Source organism: Ammospiza nelsoni, chromosome 2 (assembly GCF_027579445.1).
Source record: "Ammospiza nelsoni isolate bAmmNel1 chromosome 2, bAmmNel1.pri, whole genome shotgun sequence".
In the NCBI taxonomy this organism is placed as follows: Eukaryota; Metazoa; Chordata; class Aves; order Passeriformes; family Passerellidae; genus Ammospiza; species Ammospiza nelsoni.
In genome coordinates, this window is record NC_080634.1 from 89529433 (window position 1) to 89547333 (window position 17901).

A 17901-nucleotide genomic window follows, 5' to 3' on the forward strand; every position below is an offset into this window, starting at 1 on the left:
CAGAAGGAATTTTTGTCGTACCCTGGGGCTGGCCTCTATCAGCGTGCATAAAAAAGTTATAACTTTCAAAATTAGAAAAGGAAACTGCTTCTTCAGATTGTAATATAAGTTCATTTTTCTTTTTAGCAATAAAGCTAAAGTTGAAATCGAGCTTGAAATCATGAGATGCTTCACGAAGATCTAAAGTTAATACATTATACTGAAATGGTTCAGATTCATTTAAAAGCTACAGGTTTTCTTCCAGAGAGAGTCAAACTTAGGAGAAGCTATTTGATTAATATTTTGCTGCTATGTCATGTAAGCTGAGGATTCTCACCTGTCCTGTACCACAAGGGAAGTGCTTTTTTTTCCTTCTCTTTGGTATGAGGACTGGGTCCCTCAGGGCTGAGAAACACCAGAGGGGATTAAAAAGCCCCAGAAATTGTTCTCTCCTTTTATTTTCTCGGTTAAAAGTAGGTGAGACTGAAAACTTCTGGACCTAAGTTGTTGGGATGGTCTCAAGCCAGGAGGTGAGTTTCTCAGGTTAGGTGTGTGTAGAGATACACATTCACACCATGTCTATCTGCTGCAATTTATTAGGCACCTACAGGTTGCATTACACAGACATGGAAAAAGGATCCATCCTCTCCTGAGAAGAGGCACTTGCACTCCCACCCTTGTGCCAGGTGTTTAATATTTGGCCAAGATCAGGAAGAGCACTGGTTAAATTGAGCCCTGTTCTGCGTCACCTGACTCCCTAAGGCGCAACGTCACTCTCATAACCTGAGGGCTAAAATGTGGGTATGATGGCACCACAGTTGGCAGCATTGAAGACCTGTGTGAGGTTTTCTGATCTTCTCAGATCAGAAGCCATAGTTTCCTTTTCAGTTCTTTGGTGTGGGATGAGGTTTATTTTGGTTTTAGATTTTTATAATTTTAAACAAAAGGTGTGCTTTGTGCACTTTTTTCTCTATTTGCTCTTCTTTCGGTTTACTTTAATACTATATAATTTTAAAATACTTTTTTTACATTTCAGTTGAATTCCAAATTCCAACCAAAACCAGCTTGAAGTAAACCATGAGAAAGTGCTTAATCATGAAGACTACTACCTGCCATTTTCCACTGAAATAAAAAGTAAATTTAAGAATCTGAATGAAGATATGTGGTACAGTTATTTGCATTGATGCATATATAACACACTCCACTGGACAGGCAGAAGAAATCTGAAATTTAGTGTAAAGTCACATTTCATTGTAAATTAGCAAAATGCAGTATCTATTACTTAGTCAGTATCTGTCTAAGACAACAAGCAGCATATATGTAAGTGAATAAAAATGGCTGTTGTTGATTTTGTTCATTCTGAGTTCAGGTTGTTCTGTATTGCTTTTAACTGTATTTACTAAAAATCGTGATTTTATTCATACTGTGTCTCCTCCTTCCCCTTGAATGTGCTGTAATCTTTATGGAGTAGCAAGGAAGGAGGAGAACTAGGACAAGTAGTATGGAATTAAGACAGAGGTTCTTTTGTCTTACTGTTATTGTATGCCCTAGCAGTGAAGTATGCAAGGCTAGAAAATAATCTTCAAAGGGAAGTGATGAAAACTATGTTACTTCATGCATTTATAACTGTACTAAACAAAGTATTTTCAACTGTGCAGGGATAGTTTTTATCATTTTTTCCAATCTTTTCTCATTTTTTTTTCCTTTTCAAAACTTAACTGTGATCATTGATTCATATCTTGGTAGAGTTATTTCCACTAGAGGAGTTTTTATATTTCCTTTGTGAATAAAATGTGAAGTGTTAAAAATAGATACTTTATATTTCTGTCAGGGCTTTTTTCTTTTTTTTTTTTTTCTATTTTTTTCCTTTTTTTTTTTAAGCAACACATTCCCTATTGACAGCTGGTGGTTTACTTTATTTTCAGGGAAATCTGGACTCTTTAGGCTTAAAATGAACTGAGGATTGAATTATGAGGAAGTAAAATGTTGATATTCTTAATGTTGCCCTGAACTGTTGAGAAAGAGGATAAGGCTGGAGCTTTTCACATCTTGTTCTGACAGCCTTTTGCAGTGTAATAAGAGCAAGCTGAAATCAGTCAGGCAGTATCCACCCAATCTCTTGTGTTCAAAGCTGTAAAATAATCAAGCATTGGCTTCTATCCAGCGTATCTCCAAGTGCGTTCAGGGTTGAGAGCAAGACAAACAAAAATTACCCCTCTGTCAGTAGTAACATCCAGAAGCCTCTGTAGTGATTTCTCTGCTGAAAATGTTTATTGCCATCCTGGTCCTTACAGGGGATGTAGATGCTGGGCTAAATTCTGCTCTGACTTTCAGCAATGTGCATCCAGAGCTGCTTTGAGGCACAGCAGAGTTAGCTGGGACTGATAAAGTCATAGTGAGAACTGGCCTCTTGGCTTTTCTTTTCCATCTACCTGTAGCAAGATTTTTCAGTCTTTGCATAATTGACAAGGCAAATCTCATCTGCTTGAGGAGCTTTCAGAAGAACAAACAAACCTACTGGGCTATACTTATTTCTATTTCCATGTGGATACAGTAGTCCAGGTGATAACCTCTGAGTCAAACAGTTGTGGTATTCATGAGAAGTCAGAAAATGTGTGTGTACGGATTGGCATAGGGTTAAAAAAAACTAAAGTGCGCATGCTGAAAAGATTATCAACAGCCTTAATGACAGTATTATGATGGTGCCAAAATACCCCAAATGAAATCAGATCCTTTCTTCCTTTGAGCTCTTGAAATGCAGCAGCAGAAGCAGACTCTCTCTGAGGAATCTGCAATTGAAACAGACAAGACTGGTGAAGAAAGCTGTAAAGTCTTTGTTGTAGACCTAGAGATTGGGGCACTGACGCTGATTTTCCCAGTGGCACAGATTAAGGGCAAGCACTGCTGGCACTTCCAAGACCCCAAGTATGGCAATGCATCCCAGCCTCAAACAATCCATGCTGATGCCCTCTCCTGCTTGTCATTGTGACCTTGGAAAGGAGACTGAACAAAGTGGCATACAAACCAGATGGGAGCTGCAGCAACTTCTACCCAGGTCTCTGATCTTAATGACTGGAAAACAATATCCTGATTCTTCTCTGCCAGCCTGGAGGTAGGCAGAGCACCTGTGACCAAAGTGGGCAAGTCCTTCTAGATCAACCCAGCTTCTGTGCAACAGCTGCAGAACTGGGATCCCTCTCTTCTGTTAAGACTGCACAGATGGGTATGATCCAGTCTCTACTCTTCTTCTTTATGGACAGTTTTACTGTTGTCACAGTATTCCTATTTCTTCTCACTCTGAGTGCCTCCCCAGAGACTGCATGAATTTTTAAGATCCTACATATGTCTGGGAGATGGACAGAGCTCCTTCAACTACAAGCTCAATGCTGTTCTGATAAGCTCAGCTGGAGTGTCCAGAGGCAGCACAGAGAAGTGAGCAGAGCCTCCATCTCCACGCTGGGCACTAAAGGTGGCTTAAAGCTGATTTTATGTAAATACATTGCAAAGAGCAGGTACATGATCATTTTCCTTCTTGCTCTGCTCATCCTTTGTTTCTTTTCCCCCGTCTGCAGGGCTTCGCGTAACAAGTCTGAGAAGAAGAGGCGCGATCAGTTCAATGTTCTCATCAAAGAGCTCAGCTCCATGCTTCCAGGCAACACTCGCAAAATGGACAAAACCACTGTGCTGGAAAAAGTCATCGGCTTTCTGCAGAAACACAATGGTAAGATTTAGTGCTGCTCCTCATGCACTTGCCAGACAGTTACTATAATATCCTGTTTCCTTCTGTGATTATCAGAATGGCTTGAGGGACCTAGAAGTGCCAACATAAGGTATTTGAAGTTTTTTCCTGCCTCATCAAAAAAGATCATTTGCAGACACTGTGCTGCCCAAATCCATCTCCTTGTTTGCTCTTCAGTCGAAGATGACTCTCAACCTGCTAGAGAAGGGGGCAAATGGCAGCAGCTGAGAGAAGGATGGCAACAGTGCCCTGCAACATTCATGAAGAAGACAGATGCTTTGAACAAGAGAGATTTAGGAGGAGAGGGAATATTGCCTTACTTGAAATTTGCAATATTCTGAGCAGTAGAACAAAGCATTTGCCCCAGTTTCTCTGCAGAAAAAATGCAGGGAAGCAATCTGTTCAGCACCCCAGCTCCTCAGTGAACTGTGCAGGACTCAATTTTCCACGTTGAGTAGAAAACTCAGACCAGAAAGTCCCTCTTTTTTTGAAGCTGGCAGCAGCAAATTGCATCCACAGATAGTTGACATGCTTCACCCAGTTTGCACAAGCAGAAGCTACATCACATGTGCACAGCATCCAGTTGCAGTAGTCAAATTCAGCATCAGAAAGCCAGGAGTTAATTTTTTAAAATGCTTGCACCAGAGACAGTTAAGTCCCTTAGAAATGTACCTTCACAGAGGGCAGAGGAGATTTCTGACCTTGCTGAGCTACTCTCTTAGGTCTAGTTTCTACTCAGAGGGGAGAATGTGCAATGGGGCCTTCCTGATTCTTTGACATGCACCAGTAGTGGTACACTGAAATGCTCCTCCCTTGTAAATCAGGCCACTGATTAAAATGGGGCTCTCCTGCTCTGCCCCTATGATGAAGAGGCTTCAGTGGGTGATTGTGGGGAATGCCCCTGGTCCCAGAAAGCATAAAGGGGTCTCACAAGATGATGCACTACTTCACCTGGCTTACCTTGGCTCATCCAGCACCTCCTTCCTGCACTCTCTGCAGAGCTCTGGGTGTAACAGAAAAGACCATTAAAACGCTTATATCATGACTTGTAACAGAATGGAGTCACAGATGTCAATCTTACTGAGGAAATAACTTTAATGGTTCTGGCATTAGAGTGCAATTTCTTCTTAAATGAATTTTTGCCACAGACAAGATAGAATCATATATTTGTTTAGGTTGGAAAAGACATTTAAGACCAATAAGTCCAACTGTTAACCTGTGTTTGTACAGGAGGGGATGACCAGGACATCTCAAGGTTTAATAGTTATGTACACTTTCAAAAAATTGTAGTAATAACTCACCTTTTTTTTTTAGCTGCCTAAGGCATGGGAAGATATGAATATGCTCAGTTATAAAGCTAAGCAAAGAACAGTCACCCATGATTTGAAATTAGGTGTGTAAATGTAGCTGAAGGTCTAAATAATTTACTCCAAAAGGTGCTTTTCCTTGAAAAACAGCTAGATGAAGGAAAGCTAACAGTCACAAATCTTTCCACAGCAATTGGGTCAAAATGTGACTGGGGTTTGTGCACTTGCTAAAAAAAGCAAATGTTATCTATTTTTAAAGCAGATTAGTAGTCAGAATATAATACAAAGCATCAGCATTTAAAAGTGTTGATTATCCTCAGTGTACTTTGGATCTGGTTTATTGAGTCATGTTCCCCCTCTGTTTGGTAGGCTAAACCAAGATTTTAGTCATAACAGAGAAGAAGGCAAATTTTCAGATTTTTTCCTTCATGAACAGCCTCCTTCATTATAATCCACAGAATCTCCCAAATCTCAAGTAATTCTCCCAACACTCACCATTTCATGTGCATTGGCTTTTCCAAGCTACAGATCAGCTGAAAGTATCCTATATTCTGAAACTACTTTAAAAATCTGATGGACTCTTTTTCCTTAGTCTGCTTTTCAAAGCTGTGTGTAAAACCATGGGAGCTGTGGAGAGTTGCTGTGCTGCCAGTGACAGCCCCAAGTGGTGCAGAAAGCAACTCAAATGAGCTGGTAGGAGCAAATGGCTGCATCTCCACTAATACAGCCTGAACAGAGGATTTGATTTCTTTCTTGGTGACAAAATGCACTGACACTTGAAGAACTTTACTGTCTTTAGTATCATTGGTCCATTTGTGTTTCTCTGGCCAGTTTGCCTACGTGCTCTGAATACAGAGCATTGAGTGTTACATGCTCTGGAAGTGTTAATCAACAGGATTAATTAAAGTGCTAATTGTCAGGAGGTGCTGAAAAGAGAAGAGTCTGTGCTCACCATCCCCTCACTACTAGACCTGAGTGAGGGAGCCCTCCTAGAGAAGCAGAGTGAGCAGCAAACTATAAACCAGCTCAAGTTTCTGTAAATTAGAGCTATCCCCCAGAATCCTGTTTGACTCAGAGCTAACATAAATGACTGTTTTCCAAAGGCAAACCAGCAATCCAGTATAGTCCCAATTTCAGTGCAAAGCTGTGAGTTGTTTTCCTGGTGTGTCTGCACTCCTCCATGGAAAGCCCTCCAGGCACAAGCCCTCTGCCACGTGGTCAGGAAAGGACAACAGTGGGGCAGATCTCCTCTTGGGACCTTTTGGGCTGGCAGCACAGGGGACCCTGCCCTCCAGACAGGATTTGGGATGAGATGCTGGAGCTCCATTCCTTCTCCTGGGCTGCCCTGCGCCATGTGGCTGAAGGCAGGGAGAGGGTGGTGGCAGTAGCACCAGTGTAAAGTTGCTGCAAATGCTTGTGATTCGCTCTCCTTCTGGAAAACAGAGCAATAGCTCTGCAGTTTGGGATCACAGCCCTTTGGGGCTCCTCTGAAGGAGCTTTCTTGCTGTTCTGTTTGGCACAGAAGCTATAGGCTGAAGCCTCTCTAGCATCCTGATTTTGAAGCTGTAAATTGTAAATAGCAATTGGACACATGCTAATCCTTGCCTTGATTTTAATTTCATGCAAAGTGGTTTTATCTTTTGATCAATACCCCTGTAATGCTGCTTGAGGTCAATAGCCTTGTGAATACAAGCTCCCACTGAAGTCAGTACAAGTTGACTTGAGTAAAAAATGAAAACATTTCAGGCTTGAAAACTGCAATTTTTGAATACAAAGGTTATTTCTCTCTTTTCCTAGCAACTCATATGTAATATTTCAAGATAGAAGTTAATTTGAATTTTAAAGATGTAAATATTCTCTTTGTCTAGAAGTCTCAGCACAGACGGAGATTTCTGAAATTCAGCAGGACTGGAAGCCTTCATTTCTCAGCAATGAAGAATTCACCCAGCTGATGTTGGAGGTAAACATGCACATACACCTTTCCTAATTTTGTCTAGCACTCATGGAAACGCCCATGCATTTAGAACAAACTATCATCTGCCCTTCCAGAAGAGGAGGTTTTGGGAACTGCTGTATTTGACTATCAAGCAGAGGTGTCACCTGTTGCTCTTCCCTCTCAGCAGTACTGTTGCGCTGGGCTGCTGCAGCCTGCAGAACTGTGCAGCAACTCCCAAGGAAAGAAGTTCAGGGCAAAGATTTAAATCACAGGTTTGTTTTTTTTTTTTATATAAGCAGAGGTGAGGTAAAGGGCACATGGCTGTTTTTCTGCTGTTCTTGGAAGGCGTTGTTAGCATCTAATATTTATGCAAGATTAGCACCTGAAACACAGTGGTGTCGCATCCCTCTAGTGCTAGGTGCTGAACAAGCAGATAAAGCCTGACAGCTCCTCTTGGCTTGATACAGTTGGTGCTTCCACTCAGATTTTCAAGGCCCTTATCAAACACCTCTTATTCTAGCATTTTCCAATCCTAGTTTTTCAATTATAGCATATTCTTTTGATGCTTAGTTCTTTTAATGCTAGCTGGGATTTGAAGGGAGGCAATGCAATGGTGTTTATGTAGGTTCGAAATGAAAAGCAAATGAGTTGCTAGAATGCATTTTTCTCTCTCAGTAATAGCTAGAACTGCCTTTAGCCAGGGTCTTCTATACTAAACACACTGATGTTGCATAGCCCCACAGTGTCCTTTGAGAACAAGCTTCTTCTCCCACAAATGATGTGAACATGGCACATGATCCAGGCTCTGGTGATGGGCAGGGAAGGATGTGGGGAACAACTTCACCACCAAGGAGTGGCATAAAGCCAGAGCACATTGCTGGCTCCCAGAGGCTGGCAGTCCTTTGGCCATTGCAATTTGTTGTGATGAGACTCCCCTGGACTAGTTTTATGAGACACTTTGCTCCCATTGCTCTGACAACTACCCATTTCCATCTCTGTGCACAGGAACTTAACACACATAACTCCTTCAGTCTGCACTGATATATGTCCCTCTGATAGCAGTAAATTGACTGTTGTTTTGACAGGTTGGGTCTTTGTTGATTCTACTTGTATGCTACACAATTTTAGATTAAAACAATCACTTTTGGTTTCCCAGCTTATAAATCACCTTCTTGCTACTGTGATTTTCCATGCCCTTCAAGATAACATTGGGTATTGGGATGTCCTGTTGTGACAGATGTTCATTATTCCCTGCTATTTTGCCTTTCTACTAATCTTATTTTATTAGCATATGGGCAAGACTGCTTGAAGTTTTTCCTGTCCTGTTATTAAAAGATGGGTAGGGCTTTTTCTGAACACTAATTCAAAAGACTCAAGGCATAATTGACTGCAGTAATATATCAGCTTTCCTGAAAATGGCCTTTTCTTACCACATTGAAAAGGCTGTCACCAAATTACAGTGGGCATTAGGCTCTGTTTGTCTGTCTAGGACTGATGCAATAGTAAAACCTTTGAAGATGAAAATGCTCCCTTAATGTTGGAATGTCCAGTTGCAAGTAAATAAAAACAGAGTTATGTATGCACACATTAACTTGATTTTACCACAAAGCTCTGATATGAGTCACTGTGTGTAATTTGCATTGGATATGAAATAAAGACTTGATTTTTTAAAAACTAACAACCTTCACCATAGTAACATGCACGATCCAACTGCCTTGTAAAACTGCTCTCTTCTATGGGTTAACAGCTATCATGCTTTTTTAGAAAACAGCTTGAATGTACTGCACCAAAGAAAAACATATTCTCTGCACCTAGATTAACAAAATCAAACTAACTATAGCAGCTGGAGGGTTTTCAGAGATGCTAAACACTCACTCTTCTACTGGGGTATAAGTTATTGACTTGCTTTTCAAAGGATTGAAGCACCAGCAGATTCCCATTGACTTAAATAGTTGTGGGTGCTCAGCAGTCTCTGGAAAAAGGAACATATGTTTGTGTCTTTATTCAAGGCTTTGTGTTTTCCTTTTTTTTTTTTTCTTAACAATTAGCATTTTCCAGTTTTCTCAGAATTCTTTCCCTTATTGAAGTCAGCGGGGGGGAAGGATGTGCTGGGGCTTACAAGATCAACTGCAAGTCTGGCTTGGAGGCAGGCCTGGATCTGTGGTATGGTTTAGTAATGCTGCCGTGGCTCTCTGGTCAGGCTGTTTGCAGTACACCTGTCTCCTGAGCAAGTATGGCCCCTGGAGCATTGTCAAACACTGCTCTGATTCAGCTGTGCTTACAGGGCATTTGCTGCTCAAGTACTGCTGCCAAAACTGACTCCAGAACATCGGGGAACTGACAGGAAGGGCCCAGACTTGCTCCACTTGAAGGGTTGGGAGCCTCACTGGTGACTCCCTAATGACAACAGGAAGGTTTTAATATATTATCTGAGCCCCTACTGTTGTGTCTTAATTTTTTGAGATGTTCTCCTTACAGTGATCTGAAGATCATCTAGTTTTATTTCACTCTGAGGAGAATCCCCCCAAAAAAATAAGTTAATCTTGCCTTAGATCTTGAAATCCACCTAGGTTTAATTTTGAGCAAAATTTAGCTCAAAACTTGGCAGCTCAGACTAAAGAGGAGACTCATTTTGAAGGTGAAATTGCTCCCGTGCAGAGGGTGGGAATAAGGCTGACATTTCCCTTCAGTTCTAGGAGTGGAGGGGCTTACCACAAGATGGGACCAAAGTGAGGAAGAAACTCTGCAGAAGGGTGAATTTGTCTTGGAATGAGTAATCTAATACCATGACCTTTAAAATAAATCACTCAATTAAAACTCAGGCTAAGGATTATTTGATCATTTGCATTGCTTTTACTTACATGAAAGCCCAGTAATATACAATGTTACATTAATACAAACTGAGATTTATGGGGTTTGCAGAGAAGTACCATTTTGAGATAGGACTGCATCCTTTCATCGTCCTTTGATATTTACACAGAGCTCAAATGTTCATTTTAATAACTTCCAAGGGATCCAGTCTTAGTAATTTTGCATTATTAAAATGTGTGATTAATTTAAAAACTGAGACATGAAATGTTCCTGTGAGCCCTTTGTTGCTTCAATAGTAGGTTTTACTAGACTACAAAGAGTCTTGTAAAAGTTAAATCAGACTGTAAAATCAGAGAATTACTGTTCTGCAACTTGAGATAACATTCCTACAACTAGATAACAATATGGTGCCGAAGTCAAACTGTTTTGATCCATACTGATGAGATGTCCTGTTTACACCACTCATTCCTATTAAAGCACTCTGCACTTGTCTGTTTTCCTTAGGCATTAGATGGCTTCATCATAGCAGTAACCACAGGTGGAAGCATCATCTATGTGTCTGACAGCATCACACCTCTTCTGGGGCATTTACCGGTGAGTAATTCTGGCACTGCCTTTTCTACTACACATTGTAGAATTGGGCACTGCAGTTGTAGGAGCAGTGTAAAGCAGTGCTGGGGGTGGTGTTTTCCTGAAAATGTGGTGAGGGAGTTTGTCCCTGCATTATGCTGGCTGCTGCTGTTGCTCAGCTCTGCACTATCTCTGTCTGATTCATATCCTTCAGGTTTTTGTTGCTATGAGGCACTTCAGCTTGAATGGAAAAAGCTCTGCAGGAATAGTCTGGCCAGGGGAGGGACAGGGTGACCTGGCTGATCTTTTCCATCTCTTATTTTTAAGCTAGCAGAGAATAGCACCAGTGCTGCTGGCAGCCCAGTGAGGAGCTTGTTAAGGGCCTTATTCTGCTCCCAGGGAGGTAAAGGACAAAAGCCCCATTGAATCTGGAGTTAGCTGGAGGCTGCTGACAGCTCTCCCTGCAGCTGCCCTGTGCTTTCCCAAGGGGAGCACACTGCTCCCAGGAGCTGCTGTGGAGCCAGTGCTGGTGCAGCCCTGCACCAGTGCAGCTGATGCTCAGCACATTCAGCTTCTTTTGTCTGCGTGCTGCTCCAGGAGACACTCCTGTGCTTTGGCTTGGGCTGGAGGAGCAGGGGAGAGGGACTGCTCCAAACCCTGCTCCTGTTGCTAAGGCTGCTCTAGGAGAAATGGCACAATAATTATGGATTAATCCTCACACTCATTTTTAGTACCCTGGTCTCAAATAAATACATGCCCAGGAGAAAAAATTAGCTGCCAAATCATTATTGTACTACCCCCTGCCATGTTCTTAAGAAAATTACAATTCTCTTTCTCTCATTTAGTTTTTCACCAAATATGCATTATGTTTTTCACCCAGACAAATGTATTTCACAACACTACCTTGCTGGAATAAGAACAAAAATTATTTTCTTCTGAGACAAAAGAACTTGATGAAAGAGCAGCTCCTGGTAAATGCAAAAATATTGCTATGCAACAACAGATTGAACTGAGTCTATCTATTTCAGTTTTCTTTCATCCTCAACAGTTTAGAAGACCAGTACTTGACTATTTTCTGACATTTTCCTCACTTCAAGGGTGGGGAGAGCTCTGTCCTACACACAGGCTGTGGGGTTTTCATACGCTTACTGATCTCCATGAAATTTCCTTGTCTTTCATCATTTGGAGATTTCATTGGTATCCCTTTCAAATACTGATTCTTAGTGGAGATGATAGATCTGCTGAGGGAAAGCATTCCTCTTCGGGAAGACACATTTCAGACCCTGTGCCTGAAGTCTGAAGCCCTGACTGAACATGGATAGATTCAGGTTTACAATTCCTGAGTTGCACCATCAGAAACTGAAGTGGTTTTCTCTCCCAAAGACTTTGTGTTTTGTGTGATAACCTTACATGGTATCCAGCCCAAAATAAGGATAAAGATGGACATTACTTTTTATTTGCACAGAAGCAGCACATGGCAATCCAAGTCAGGGACCAGCCTGACCAGGCTGCAGGTGGAGCAGACCTTGCTGGAGCTGCTGGAGTGGTAATGGTTAACACCAGCCCACACATGCAGAGGGAGCATCCAGAGGCCATAACTGAGTAAGGAATAAAGGCTTCTCCCTGCCCAGGTTGGCAGATCACTATGGCCATGGGCAGGGGCCCAGCTGAGGGTGCTTCTAGTGCACACTGGATATTTTAGTCTTCCTCTGTCCTTGTCGTTTGGTTTTTTTAAGTTTTAAAACTGATCAGAGTGCTATCTGGAAAATCTATGTGGCTCATTTTGTTTACCTTGAGGATCTATTTGTAAGCTAAATTCAGTCACTGCTTGAGGGACAAAATACCAATTCTTTCTACTCTGTGGCAACAGGGAAAAAATACTCTGAAAATCTTCTGCCTTGAACAATGAAAAGAATGCAAAACTGGGCAAAATGCAGAGCGGGCACTCTGAGGCCTCCTGTTAATAAAACTGATGTATATTCTTTTTTCATTAAAATCATGAAAGTTCCAGTGCTGAGAACAAATATATCCGGTTCTCTTTAACACAGTTTCCCATACTTCCATGGAAAATTTTCAGACACAAACTTCCCCTGTTGTAATTCTAAATTTTTTTTTTTAATGAGGTCTGGAGACTACTTGTAGAGTCAGTTGAGATGGAGAGATCTAGCTCACATAGTAAGGATGACTAACTGAAATGAACTCATTGAAATCTGATCACAACTCAGCATTTGCCAGTCAGATGGCACACTATGACTCCAAGAATATGCAATCTCTTGGGAGGGGTCCTCCCTGTCCCTTCTTGCCTGCTTTTCCAGAAGGTCCCTGGCAGGGTTGAGATTTCTCCTCAGGGGCTACCCAGTGAAACTCAAGGAGCTGCTCTGCTGTGTTGGGTGCTTAAGGCAAACCTCAGGGTGGAAGAATCCAGGACATGGCACCTTACAGTGTGCAGAAGTTAATCATGCTGTGTTGCTGTTACAGGGTAGCAGTGGGAATCAGTGCAGGACATACAGGTTCATACAGGGGCCAAATCCCAGCACACAACTGCATAGCCATCTTTATTTTTTGTATTGATGGGAAAGAAACCCATCTCATTTGCAGCCCTCCACCACCCCTTTCCTAGTCACCATGTTTGCTTAGATCCTTTGATTTTTTTCTCCCTGCAGCAAGAATTTTTCCACCTAACCACTACCCCCATTCCACAGTAAAAGCAATGAAATTATGAGGGAGTTCCATTCTGGAGTACAGCTGTTTTGTTGAAACTGCAGAAATATTTTAACTATGCATCCCATTATTGCAGAACTTGATGTATTGTGTTTAGAGCAGACCAGCATCCATGTAGGCAAAGGTGTTCTTTGCCTGCCTTAGCTTTCAGGAGTAAATACTCCAAAGCTTTGCTTAGCAGCTCCCATAGATGTGAAGATGCAGAGTAGATTCCAGGCTTAGCAGCATAATTGTGCATTAACATAGTTCATCTAACAAGTCTACCCACAGTCACTGTAGTTGATCTTTGTCTGCTTTGCCTATCTCATTCAGCAATACTCTGGCTGTCTCAGACAGTGGCACAGAACTGCTCACTACAGAATAATTAGACAGCGCTGCAAACCATTCCCCTCCAAGTGATCCATTTTTATCACTGATGGTCAAATTTTATCAGTAGAATCAGGTCAGAAAAGACCTGCAAAATCAAGTCCAACCTTTGACTTAATACCGCCATGGCCACTAAACCAAAGTGCAATGTCCTCTCATTTTTTGAACCCTTCCAGGGATGGTGATTCTGCCAACTTTCCTGGGCAGCCTCTTCCCATGCTTAATCACTCTTTCATGAAGAAGTTTTTTCAGATGTCCAGCCTGAGCCTCCCCTGATGCAGCTTGAGTCCATTTCCCCTTGTCCTGTCACCGGTTGCCGGGGAGAAGAGACCAACCTCCACATCACCAAAACCTCCTTTCAGATAGTTTTAAGAGTATGATAAGGTCTCCCCTGAGCCTCCTTTTCTCCAGGCTAAGCAATTCTAGCTCCCTCAGCTGGTCCTTGTAAGACCTGTGCTCCTGACCCTTCCCCAGCTCTGTTGTCCTTCTCTGGAACACTGCAGCACCTCAGTGAGATGAATTGAGCAGCCCAGAACTGGATGCAGCACTCGAGGTGTGGCCTCACCAGTGCTGAGTACAGGGCACAATCCCTGCCCTGCTCCTGCTGGCCACACCATTGCTGATCCAGGCCAGGTCACCATTGGCCTTCTTGGCCACCTGGGCACTGCTGGCTCATGTTCAGCTGCTGTGGACCAGCACCCCCAGGTCCTTTTCCACTGGGCAGCTTCCCAGCCTCTCTGCCCCCAGCCTGTAGCACTGCCTGGGGTTGTTGTGGCCCAAGGGCAGGATATGGCTCTTTGCCTTGTTGGACCCTCATACAGGTCTCAGGTCTTTGATCCAGTCTGTCCAGATCCCTTTGCAGAGCTTATCTGTTTCACCACCTACCTTTTTGCCATGACATCAGATGTCTGCTCTTTGGGTGTGGTGCAGAATTAGCTATGAACAGCTTGCTTGGCATTTTCCACAGTTCCAGTGAGACAGTGGAATATTTGCTTCCATCTCTCTGTTTGACTTAGCAATGTATTCTGGGTTGACATATTGATTCAAGAGCATTGTTGAAGTCTTGATGTGTACAAGATCCAGAAGTTCTGTTCTGTGCACTGTTTTACTGGTGTGCCAGACCTCTGCAAGAGGTGAGTTTGGAATTGGAGCTTGGTCACAGTATGGAGACAAAAGGTTTCAGTTAGAGGAGTAGTGATGGCTCACATCTAGTTTTCCTGCAGTTACTGCAGAGTAGATGGGAGATTAATTAACCTGGTGGTATCATTATCATTTACAGGAAAAAAAATTCTGAAATTGCACCTAAGCCTTAAACAGAACTCACCAGTGCAGTTTCCAAAGGCTCTTTCTTCATATGCACAGCAAAAAAATTACATGAAACAATGTACTATATTTTGTGAAGTATAGTATGTGTATATAGAAGTGTGTATGTAAGTATTTATACATACATAAAAAACCTTTATCACATACTGTATCAGTAGGATTCACATTAATAAGATATAAACTAAAGCCACAAAAATAACTTTTGATTATTCTTCACAACAGGAATATTCAAGTAATGAGCATATATAATACTTACAACTGAATCATCTAAAGTGATATATTCTTGTTAAGGTGTGTGTATAAAGCATAGCACTCTGGTTTTTAAAGTCTGCTCAATGAGTTTCACCACTCTAAACAGGAATTCCACACAGAAAAGCTAGCATGAATAGAAAGCAGATGGAAACCAAAGCACAATATTACACAAATAATGATGGTTAATAACTTGCCAGTCTCATACACAGCTTACATGTTTTCAGCATGAGTGTACAGTCTGATAGAAGCTGCTCTGATGACACACAAAGCTGTGTCAGTGTGCCAGCTCAGCCTGAGGTAGTCTCAAGTGGGACAGATGTAAGTTGATGCCATTGGAGGGTCAGTTTATCTCAGGCTTCCTTTCAGAGGCACTCTGTTGGGTTAGTCACCACACTGGGCACAGGGACACCTTCCTCTTGGCAGCCCATGACAGACTCATTGTTGTCTCCACCCTGAGCCAGCCATGGCCTTTTACACAAATCCATCTCCTCTTTCCATTCCCAAATCTTACTTCCTAGATTTTGGATCATGGGGCTGGAGGCACATGGACATTCAGCTCATGGCTGGCCAGAGGCAGGACTTGGTGGCACTGTGAAGTTCCCCTCCCTGGAGACTAACTGCTGTAAAGTCATGTCCAGACGTGGAAGTCGCCTTCTCCCTGCTCCCACCTGCCAGGATGCAGGAAATGGGGAACCACACCTGCCACCCCAAGGGCATTTCCCCGGAGCTGAGGGGATCCCCCCAGGAAAGGGCTTGATCTGGGACTGACCTGGCTGACTCAGGATGACTCTCAGCCTCACTGCTCCTGCAGGTCAGGCTCTGTCAGGGAGAGAACAAATTCCAGTGATCCGCAACAGGCCTGTACATGGAGCTTAGTGGCACTATGGGGAGCCAGACACCCTTTTCCAGCCCTCTCCCAGGTCTCATCATTTAATTGCATGGACATACCTGCTGCATCTGATGGTCTCTGAGAAACACTGAATATTGCTGATTGCTGAGACTTAATTGATGACCAGCCCACAGGGAAGTGGCCACTCAGTTTGTCCAACAGGTTCCTCCTCTGTTTTAGAGTACCTGGAAATCAGTGAGGAAACTCCTGTCAAATGCCACAGGCTTTGTATCACATCTTGTTGCACATCTCTGCAAGTGTTGCTTGTTGTGATATTTCTGTTTGTCTCAAAACTTATTTCTCTTTGCAGTGTGATGTCTTGGATCAGAATTTGTTAAACTTCCTCCCAGAACAAGAACACTCAGAAATTTATAAGATGTTATCTTCTTGTATGCTTATGACAGATTCTGCCTCATCTGATTACCTAAAAAGTAAGTTTCATTTTATCTTCTCTAGTAAATGAAAAAGCACAGGCAGGATAAAAAATTTTCTCACAGAAAGAGTTTTTTATGTGATGTGCATTAAAAAATTAGGTTCATAGCCTTTCAAAAAGATCTTGCCACCTGGAATGACCCTTTGGTTCTATTTTTAAATGAAACTCTTTGCCTTTATTTTACTAGGCTAAGACTACTTGCAGTTATGTTAATTATTAAATATCATATCATTTGAGACAGCTAAGAAAAATAGGTTAGCTGATGGAAATTGAGAGTTCGCCTGAGACAAATCACATCTTAATTGATATTTCAGCCTGTTCAAGTAAGATGTTGTTCAGAGATCAGCTAATGTGGCGTAACTTTGGTTTGACTTACAGTCAAAAAAACCCTCTAAAACTATTGCAATTCTTTTTCCAATTGAAATTTGATTTCCTTGGAAATGTTTTTACTTCCTCAGCCTTACTCACTCTAGGAGGTAAGATGCAGAAAACCAAAAAAGACACAATAATGTAAGATGTACAGCTGCCCAATCTACTGTATCATACAAAACCTGCAGCTGAAAGCTAATATGCCCAAGTTAATTTAATAGATGTTTTGAGGTAATTAAGCATAGTTTTCCAACACAGGATGTAGAACAGCTGTGAGTTGTGAGGAGCCTAAGCAGAAAAAAGCAGTAAGTGAAGGACCCAGTTCTGTCTGTGGCTGCACTGAGGCTGTGGCTGTGTAACTCCTGTGATGAGGTGTGTCACAGAAGGGCAAGTCTCCAAAGCTGTCCCCGAGCTGCAGGCACGCCTGGGCACAGTGCTGAGCAACCTGCATCCCTGCAAGGCTTTCTTGCAGAGCCTCTGATCCTGCAATGTATAGCACATTGGTGTTTGAGACTCCTGAGAGGTAGCAAGCTGATCTTGTGCTGCCAGTTGCAAGATTGGGGTTGGAAGACACCATTGGTTGTGTTTAGCTGAAATAGTATATTTATTTCTTCTTCTTCTTCTTTTAACAATCCAGCTGACAATGAACTAGAGTTTTATTGTCATCTTCTGAGAGGAAGTTTGAACCCAAAGGAATTTCCAACATATGAATACATAAAATTTGTAGGAAATTTTCGGTCTTACAGCAATGGTAAGCTTTAATTGTTGTATAAATGTTCCTTTAGCTGTGTAAAATAAAATATAAGTATTGCTCCATTGAACAAGACAGGCTTTTAACTGACAGAACTATTTTTACATTACGGGATAAATTTTGCTTCTCACGGATCTCATGGCTGAGTTGCAGTAGCTGGATGAATACATGTGATGAGTGAAATTGTGTTAGTTGCTTTTGTTACTGCCCTTCACTTGCAGTGATCCTGGACTCTGGGTAAGTTTGCAAATAATGACAGGTTTAGATGAGGGTTTATTTGTGCTCACTGATACTGTGTGCTAAGACCCCACCTATTAGCAAAATTATAATCTTGCTGCCTTATCTGCTGGTTTACTTTAAACACAAATTCCATGCCAGAACTGATAACCTGCCAAATCTGTCTTCTTACCCTTCTCTGCAAAATCCTGGGGAAAGGCAGCAGTGCCACGTTTCAT

General features: G+C 42.1%; 1 protein-coding gene across 1 annotated transcript in view; it reads left to right on the top strand.

The window, feature by feature from the left end:
• NPAS2 (neuronal PAS domain protein 2) overlaps positions 1–17901 on the top strand; it is a 53602-nt gene that overhangs the window by 1183 nt on the left and 34518 nt on the right. Inside the window, exons 2-6 of the mRNA XM_059493741.1 lie at positions 3552–3700; positions 6894–6985; positions 10277–10366; positions 16204–16324; positions 17333–17446. Coding sequence (XP_059349724.1) covers positions 3552–3700; positions 6894–6985; positions 10277–10366; positions 16204–16324; positions 17333–17446 — 566 coding nt within the window. The remainder of the gene's footprint in view (positions 1–3551; positions 3701–6893; positions 6986–10276; positions 10367–16203; positions 16325–17332; positions 17447–17901) is intronic.